The sequence below is a fragment of the Formica exsecta genome, unplaced genomic scaffold, assembly GCF_003651465.1.
Source record: "Formica exsecta isolate Colony F162 unplaced genomic scaffold, ASM365146v1 scaffold419, whole genome shotgun sequence".
Lineage (NCBI taxonomy): Eukaryota > Metazoa > Arthropoda > Insecta > Hymenoptera > Formicidae > Formica > Formica exsecta.
In genome coordinates, this window is record NW_021851429.1 from 398,161 (window position 1) to 408,075 (window position 9,915).

The following is a 9,915-nucleotide window of genomic DNA, read 5'->3' on the forward strand; positions in this document are numbered from 1 at the left end:
ATATTCTCTTTTTTATGTATATAAAATGTATAGAATAGAAAAGGATTATGAAATAAAAAATAAACAAACTTTTTTGTATCTCTTTGTACCCTCTGCGCATACAAAGACATACCTTTAAACAACATACGAGTCCTTATAGTCACATAATATATTTTTAGTGTTCTAATTTTTTTGCAGGCAATAGATGCATTTTTGCGGATAATCTTATAATCATAAACAATTAATGATTGATGGATTATAAAGTTATATTATTCATGCAAGAGAACCCTATTTCCCTATACTTGATTTTGCTTCTTAAGGAATACGCGCGGTTAAGGGATGCCAGATTTGTACGATTATTCGTGATAAACGAGAACTGAATTTGAATATCGATCGGCTTCTTGGTCTATGGCGTTGGCTGATTGAATTGCAAATTAAGCTATTCCCCGCATTATGCGCATGGCTTTGCCTTTCCGTGAACACATCGTATGCGAAAGTTCGCGTGTATTGTTACTCTTTGGTATTCCAGAAAAGGGTTAATAAAACCTAATACCGCATAATCCGCATACATCCCTACTCTAGAGAAACCTAAAGATTTATAAAGTTTTTGAGCCCTCTTTCTCTCTCTCTCTCCCCCACCCACACACACACACACACACACACATACACACATTTAGATTTCCTCGAAATCATGGAATACTTCGCTAGAGATCAGCTAAAAATTTTGTATAAATTTATATCGTTTGATAAATGTTACATGTAAGAATAAAAACCACGGAAGAAAAAAAAAAGATTAATTTTAATATCGTCATGAGAGAGGCAAACGTTTGACGTTTAACTATGCGTTGAAACGCCCCGTGCATTTTCCTCAAGATGCGCGCGACGTAATGAAAAAGATTGGATTACTCGCGCCATTGGAAATTTCTCGAATATCACTGAGATTGCACCACCACGAGCGGGAAAGCGAGCTCGTGTGCGATTCTCGAACGGTCCGCCGTGACGCGGCTACGCGTGATCGTGCGTGCGATCACGATGGTGACGGAGTTGTCCGAACGAACGGAGAAGGAATCGACCGGATGCAAATGCGACGGCACGAATGTCTATACATATATATATATATATATATATATTTATATATCGCAATTCGCTGCGTTTTATCCCGCATGTGCCCCGCGGATGTTCCATTTTCGCAGGAATTTTCGAGGGAACTTCGTTTCCTTCGATAATCATTTGATAATTAAAGAGAAACATTAATAGAGACATCGAGAAAGAATGAAGAACGAGACACGCCTAATTAAGGATCCGGGTGGCTGCGGGCGTGCGTACGTTACTGCGCTGTCATCGACGAAGGGCCGCGGAGCAGACACGTTGTGTGTCACTCGCGCGTGGCCGCAACGCAGTGGGGCGGTAAACGAGGAGAAACGATGGCTTTGTGTGCCGCGTGAATGCGCGAGCGAGATCCGCAGTGTCCCGTTGCAGTCTGGTCCCAGTGTCGTTCTCTGTTCTCTCTCGCGTTATCGGTGTGTTGGTAACCAGAGCGCGTACGCGCGGGCGCACGCGGTGGAGAGAGAGAGGGAGAGATTGAACGAGAAGAAAAGAGAAGGATGGTGTGCGTATGTACGTGAGGGCCGTCGCAACTTCTCGCGCTCAAGTCTACTCGGCGCTGTCGAGGCCAAAAATAGACGAATGGACGACGAGCGCGCCGTCATCGTCGTCGTCGTCGTCGGTGGTAGTGATGGTGGTGGCGATGGTTCCTCGCGTGCGTTTCTCGGTGATGCCCTCGTACCTTTGAGAGCAGCATAGATCCGAGTTGCCATCGTCTCCGGAGAAGGAGAGAGAGAGAGAGAGAGAGAGAGAGAGAGAGAGAGAGATGGAGGTACTCAAGACATCCCAGGAAATCGTCCACGAAGGATTGCTCATCAAATCGCCGCCCACGAAGCTCTGGAGAGCGGTCAGTATACAGTGCATCGCCTCGGCGCTATCTATTTATCTACCTGCGTAGGCCTTGCAAGACCTGGCCATTGTTTACGTTTGTCTTCGATCGTCAAGTCGCTCTCTACCCTTGAGAAGAGTCTAAGATTCTACAAACTCTAAATTCCGGAGCATTTTGGCTCGTCTAACCTCTTGTTTTGAAAACTCTTTAGTTTAATAGTAACAGTCAATCTTTTACTTTAACGAAAATATTTTGGCCTAACCTATTTTCAGGAGAGACTTGTGCGAGATTTCTATTTCATATATTCTTGATTATTTTGAGACTTGCGATTTCGAAAATGCTCACATTAGGTGATATAATGTGTTTATTCATTCGAATGATCTTTTATCCGAGTTTTATAATTGATAGGGATATCATAGAGTAACATAACATTGATATAAATAAGTAGACAAGTTTGATTAAAGCTTTATATTTTTCTAATAGCGTTGGAGAAAGCGGTGGTTTGCCCTTCGTCACAGCGGCGAATTGCCTGGGCAATACTTTTTGGAGTATTATACAGATAGACGTTGTCGTAAACTCAAAGGCCGTATTGATTTGGATCAATGTGAACAGGTATTGATTGTGTCACATCTTTGTATGTTTTGTTTTTGCTAACTACAAGTACTTATGAACAATCTGTTACAGGTGGATGCGGGTCTTCGATTTGAAAATCGTAAAGAGAAATACCAGTATATGTTCAATGTTAAGACACCTAAACGGACCTATTATTTAGTAGCTGAGAACGAAGCAGATATGAACAAATGGGTGGATGCGATATGTCAAGTTTGTGGTCTAAAAGCTTACACTCAGGACGAGGAACAACAAAGTAACGACCATTACACTCACATCTCGCGTTGTATATACGTTTTAGTATTAATGATAGCACATTGTAAATAATTTTTTTAGTGTTTCAATACGAGTCTCAAGAATCCCCGCCAACTTCGCCCACCAGCACGATCTCCGGTCCGTACATTCCTATTAGCGAGTGCATTTCCGGTCGTCGGCTCAACGATACTAGCTCCCTGAATTCGGCGCTCGGGCAAGGACCGGAGCATTATGATGCTCCGAGGAGATTAGCGCCTTCGCCACCTCGATCACCCACGACGACGGACGCCGAGAGCGTCTTCACCGATGACGAATGGACAACGCCTGTACCCGGTGCAAACTGGGACACCCTTCCCTCAACTGGTGAATGTCTAATAATTATTGCGTGGTTCCCTATTTATTTCTTTGTTAACAAATTAATTCTGTAACAGGTGATTCGCGGCATCACGAGATCGGTTCATGGAGTGTAAGGAAACGCTTCGGCAAGCTTAGAATTGTTGATTCTGCAGTACCACCGGCTGCGGAGAAGTTACCAGTCCCGCCTAGACCGCCAAAACCGCCTCACATGTTACCCGAGAACCCAGGTCATAATTATCTGAATCTAGATGGTGCCACTGAGAGTTCAAAACCGACTACTCCGGCGACGCCGGCATCAACAACCTCTGCTGCCACGACGACGGCGACAGTAGGCGCTGTGACTGACGAGTCCTATGATTTTCCGAGATCTCATCAACCGCAAACGACGGTCGAGAATAATGCGGCGGTCGACCAATCATCGAAACATCTTTACTCGAACGCTGCGCCGAGCACCGTCAACGATGAAACGACCACACACAATGTGTTTCGCTACGATTTTCACGAAGACGAGCCGCCGAGTCCACGGTCTGAAAGCTCCACCGCGGCTACGTACTCGAATCTACCGAGTCCTCTTGTACGAGACTCAAGCGCCGTACCGATCGCCATGGCGCCGCCTCCGCCAATGGTCTACAGAGAGTTAAAGCCGGGCAGAAAGACCAGTGATTCAATGTCTGTTGTCAGTAACGAGCCATCACCGGGCCCGATAGTAGCGGTATGCGATGTGAGTTCTGCTGAACACTCGCCGGCCGAACCGCCAAGCATCAACAGAAAACTAAAACCATCCTTGAGTAAATCACCGGTAGAAGGTAGACTTTCTTCGTACACTTTCTTTTTTCTTTTATTTTGATGTGTGTAAGAGAAATATAACCTTGATTTTTCGTTTCAGCACCCCATTTGCAATTAGCATCTCCTCCTGGCAGAGGAAGAATGCGGGCGGCACCTAGTCCGACACCTCCATCGCATATGCACTCGACACGTCATCAGTCTACGTCGGACGAAGACAATAATGCGTTTGAGGATAAAGAGGAGGTTCGTAGAGCACTTTTCACATTTCTAAGAACTGTGCGTTATCTTAATCATTATGTATGATGCGATTTGATGTATGATTTCATTTTATTATGCATAATTCGATTTCCAGATATACTATTATCAAGATCACAATACATTTATTCCGGCGTCCAATCGTCGCTTAGTAGTGTTGCAATATCTGGATCTCGACTTGGAGGCGACGGAAAGCTTCAGTTCTTCGACATTACCGCCCGCGCAGTCGCCGCCGAATACGACGGTGTACAAAACCGTGGATTTTCTGAAAACCGAGGCTTTTAATCGCACTCGGCAACGAGTAGAGGAGGAGAGAAAGTTGTGCTCGGACGAATTAGCATAGAGAATAAATTTGTATATTATATATAAATAGATTACACAGATGTTAAATACATCAAGAAGTTACATAATAAACTTTTTACTATATTATATAGATGAAAGCACAGGTCACGCGAGACCTATCTTATTTTAAGCATTAGAATTAGCACATTAGAATACAGTACTATGCGAACATGTGGTACTATTCTCAATTGAAAGACTGCGATATCAACGCAGTACTTAGGGTGCGAATCCATGCAGCGGATTAGCGTAACGCGGAACGAAAAGGGAACCAATCGCGAGCATTCTGCAGTTTTTGTTACGCCCGCGATTGGTTCCCTTCTCGTTCCGCGTTACGCTAATCCGCTGCATGGGTTCGCACCCTTACCAAAAGACAGTGTCTACTGTTTTTGCAGTATATCGTTTTATCGTTTATCTAGCGGCGATTTGCTTTAAAAATTGCTATGCTGTCAAAAGAGGCAATCGAATGTTAAAACACGTTGTATAGCAATAGAAAATGGACCAAAAATGTAATGTTGTAGATAAGGAAGAGAGAACAGCAGAATGATGAGCAGAAGTCACACTTTTTCGTCGATCGTTGCATCGGAGAAAAAGTCTTTTCGAAAAAAGAATTTTTTTATTAAATAAGTAAAGTATTCAAATGCTAAAGATTTTTATACTTTGGTACATTTATGATTCTACATAATTTACAGATGTTAATTTACAGATATGGTTAACGTGTGCACGGTATTTTTATTATCATAGTATGTATTTTGAATTTTCAAATAATTAAACAGTCTGAAAGTTTAAAAAATGAATCTTAAATTATTCGGCTTGAACTTCAAGAACGAAAAAAATTTTCAGTTTTCGAGATTTTCGTCAATCATCATATGTACAACGAATAACAAAGCCTGTAGTATTGCTTGTTTCAAGATATTCTATTTTTAGCTTTAGATAAATTGTTATATAATATTTTTTTATCATATCGTGCATTGCAATCTATTTCACGAAGATGATTAAATTTTTACAAAATGTGTATTACAGGAATAGTCACTTACTGCATTAACAGAGTTACAAAACAAAATATCGAATTATATAATACACGTTACATAGAGATTCTCTCTTTTATCAAAAACTAGTCTAATGTAATGAGACTATAGAAATTATTGCATGCCTTGATTATATACAATCTTATAAAAATTGTTGAAATAAGAGTGACCTTGAATGTATATTGCCATTTTATAAGTTACATTTTAATTATTAATATCGCGAAACACTTATAATTGAATTTTAATTATTATTTGACACTACAATATATTTATTGCATTTGTATTATCCGATAATAGGAATATAATTGCCGTCGAAAAAACGGGATATGAGAAAATATACGTTTTATATTTAATATCTAATCATTTTTATCTGTAAATTGTATATGCTACAGATATATATATGTACATATATATGCGAACACGTGAATGTGCAGATAGCGCAATTTTATTTTTTTAATTGATAATATTGTGTAATCTTAAAAAATTGGTTATATTAAATCAGTTGGAACGACAGAGTTATACAATCGTGCTCTTGAAAAAATATGTCTAGAACTACGATTATTATAGCTATGTTAATATTTCAGATTGAATTTGTATGTAGCAACATACATTATGCAAAATACAAAATGCATGAAATATATGAGATTCAGGGCATTCACAGAAATGTATATCAACAATAGTTGCTACAGATTCTCACTTTTACATCCTTTTTATGTTAAACACATGCTCTCATCGAACTTATAATAGAAAAAGTTGATATGTTTTTAAAAATATTTCAAAGATGTTTGGTCTCTTTGTATGATTTATATGGTATTCTTTAAATGTCTCGCTCAAGCGTTACCGTAATTATATTTTATATGTCGGCGTTGTGTAATATGTATATTTTTTCTTATAAAAAAAGGATATGTTACACGCGATCAATGCAATATTTCAAGAACAAATATCCTATAACATTTCATATCGACCAAATACTTGTGTGTGTCACTCCGTGGTACGAATTGTATCCCTCTACCAATATTTTGTACAGTAGATTTAAATAATCGCTTTATTCTTTCCTCTTGTGCAATCACATCACGTGTATGCACATGTCGCATATCATTAAAGAGAGGTACAAACAAAATGTAAAACACGTTTTAGTATTTAAATTTATTCCATAATAAAAAGAAAGAAATTTATTATCACAAATACTTTCTCTTAAGATTTCTTTAAATGATTTAAAATTTGCAACAAAATTCAAGAATTTTATTCAAGCCATTTATTTTTGAAAGTTGTATAAGTTCACTTTCTTGAAATATTAAAAGATTGATATATATTTTGTGATTTGTATATTTTTACGTGTGTAAATGATTTTTGCAATACATGACAGAAAATTTATAAATAGTGTATTCTGTCTTGAATTTTGTTGCAAATAATAGATCATTTAATGAGGTCTAATTAAATTTTAAAGAAATTTTAAAAATACTTTAAAATTTTTTTAATAAATTAATAACTTTAAAAATAACTATGTAAGTTTATTAATAACTTTATTTTTACAATCTTTATATATACATCTAGGCCAGTCATATTAGACATCGAACCCTCCAATTAGTCTTCCCAGGTTGTAACCACCATGAATCTCTTTGGTTTGAGGTGCTATAAGTAGAATTAATTTTGTTTCGCAAAATTAACGGAGGATAGAAAATTATTAACAATATTATAAACCTAAAACGCGATTTTTTTGTATTTTCTCAAATATCTCAAAATTCAAGCAAGATAGGGTAACAAACTATACGTACCTTTTTTGTTGAGCGTAGAATTATCTACAATAATGATTCGAACAACATTTATCGTCATATCAGTCATTTAATTTGCACGCGCCGTCAAACTCCGAAACTTGGATCCTGAAGACCCACGATTTCGTCGTTTTTTTGATGTTGCGCCGGTGACTTTTTTCTGTCATTTAAAATAGAATTAAAAATCCCCAAAAAATCACACATTATCTGAGAACTTTAAAGAATATTTTTCATGGTGCAATCGATTTTTTAGATCTTTTTTGTTTATTTTGTAGCTATGTAAACCAAAAAATTTTACTTTTCGGAATAGTCTTAGTTTTTTGCTGTTTTCACGTCTTAGAATCCATTTGAGACGAATCTTATCATATATATTTTGTTGGGGGCGAAATTTGCAACAAAAAAGAACCCTTACATTTTTTTCGTACGACGAACGCTGATTTTTTTATTGACGCGCGAAAGTATCCAATATTGCGCATAGGTCGGATAAAGCCCGTATCAGACTACGCATTGAAAATTGAAGATTGAAGATTAAAGATTGAAATTTGACTAATCAGAACAAAAGGTACTAAAATTTCTTTGTCCTGATTTGTCAAATTTCAATCTTTGATCTTCAATCTCAATCTTCAATGCGTAATCTGATACGGGCTTTAAGCACACGGTCTCGATTGTATACAGCAGAAAGAAGAATGAGAGTCGCCACGCTGCCGTTTTTCGTGTGACGCTTTTTCTAGATCGTACACTCGCGTCACGTACATCCATTTTACGCCGCCTGGAACTACATGGCCACATCCACTTTCGGAGCCGATAAAACAGCCGATTGGTTCATGTCCGTGCTACATCCACTTTTCGATTTTGGTTCATGTCCGTGCTACATCCACTTTTCGATATTGTCAATGCTGGTAGTACACTGATCGTTTGACAAAGAGAGATAATGCGCTGTCTTTGTCTCTCTTTCATCGCGTATGTGTGTAGCGTCCGTGAAGGCACACACCGACACGTTAAGCACACAGATGCGATTGTTGGGAGATAATATCAGACAAGGAGCGACAATCGCGTGCTATCCTTGTTCCTCTAGCGTATCGCTTACGGCCGAAATACGGCCTGAAAATGCTTTCTGGCCTCTCGTGACAGAAAACAGTAATGCAACAAAGCTAATAACCACCCACCCAGATAGCACTATGGCCGGTATTCATAGTCCGTTCTTATATCCAAGATCGTCTTAAGTGTGGTCTTGGGTCGTCTTAAGATCCCATTCAACCAATGAAATGGCCGCATAGTATCTTAAGATCGTACTTAAGACGATCTTGAATATAAGAACGGACTATGAATACCGGCCTATGACATCCTCAGGACATCCAGGACGGACATTACGGATATCCTGTGGATATCCAAATTTTATCCCGGGATATGCTCAGAATGTCTTGAGGAATAGCAAATGAGCACCTCATGCTATACCTAGAAATATCCTCAGGATATCCCATTTCAAAGTCCTACGGATGTTCATAAGATGTCCGTAAGGCATCGTAATTCCTAAAACGTCCACAATGCATTCAAAATTAGTCCAGAATATGTTATCAAGGTACTTTATATGATATTTTAAAGATAACATATTGAATATAATTTATATAAGATATATATATTAATGGAATATAAAATAGAATATTTTAAATATAATATAGAAGTTCATAAATTATTTTCTTTATAAAATTGCGTTCTGTTATTCACTGCCATTTGAATTTATTCTTATAACATGTTTATTTAATTATTAATTATTGTTTATATGTTTATTTTAATTATTTATTATTATTTGAGTTTATTATTTGTTTGAATTTATTCTTATAACATGTTTATTTAATTATTAATTATTGTTTATATGTTTATTTTAATTATTTATTATTATTTGAGTTTATTATTTGTTTGAATTTATTCTTATAACATGTTTATTTAATTATTAATTATTGTTTATATGTTTATTTTAATTATTTATTATTATTTGAGTTTATTATTTGTTTGAATTTATTCTTATCACATGTTTTGTACTATATGATTTAAAAAGAGTTCTAATTTTAGATTAACTAGTAATAAGATTTTAGAATTAACTAATAATAAATTATACTTTCTTATTACACTAATTATAAATTGCATATTTTATAAGAGCAGTCGAGAAACGCCAAGTTAGATTCGTTACACGTGCGCGCATACGCGCTCACACGCATCCGCACGCATGTACACGCAAACGCTTACACACACATTCACTAGCTTGGCGTCTTCCGACTGCTCTTATAAAATATGCAATTAATAATTAGTGTAATAAGAAAGTATAATTTATTATTAGTTAATTCTAAAATCTTATTACTAGTTAATCTAAGTGCCGGTCTACAATAGGTGATTTAAGCCTTAAGCCTTAAGAAATTGACCAATCACAATCAAGTATGAGGAGAATACTCGACTGTGATTAGTCAATTTCTTTTCTTTCAAATCGGGCACTGCAATTTCGAAAATAAATATTAATTTGGGATATATTTCTACATGGATAAAAAAACTTACGATGGTTTATATACTATCTTAAAATATTATATTTAAAAATCGGCATAAGATATTA

At 37.0% G+C, this 9,915-nt stretch overlaps 1 protein-coding gene and 1 long non-coding RNA gene across 2 annotated transcripts; one reads left to right on the plus strand and one right to left on the minus strand.

Moving 5' to 3' along the window:
- Window positions 1–1,348: 1,348 nt before the first annotated feature.
- On the plus strand, window positions 1,349–6,662 carry LOC115240153 (GRB2-associated-binding protein 2). The gene is made up of 7 exons (XM_029815127.1): window positions 1,349–1,930; window positions 2,396–2,524; window positions 2,597–2,777; window positions 2,858–3,139; window positions 3,208–3,939; window positions 4,020–4,162; window positions 4,272–6,662. The coding sequence occupies exons 1-7, from the start codon at window positions 1,850–1,852 to the stop codon at window positions 4,515–4,517; spliced, it is 1,794 nt and encodes a 597-aa protein (XP_029670987.1). The 5' UTR covers window positions 1,349–1,849; the 3' UTR covers window positions 4,518–6,662.
- A 322-nt stretch (window positions 6,663–6,984) lies between these two features.
- On the minus strand, window positions 6,985–7,863 carry LOC115240154. The gene is made up of 3 exons (XR_003884749.1): window positions 7,726–7,863; window positions 7,317–7,473; window positions 6,985–7,173 (listed from the first exon to the last, which is right to left on the minus strand). It is a non-coding gene; the product is annotated as an uncharacterized LOC115240154 (long non-coding RNA).
- Window positions 7,864–9,915: the final 2,052 nt, after the last annotated feature.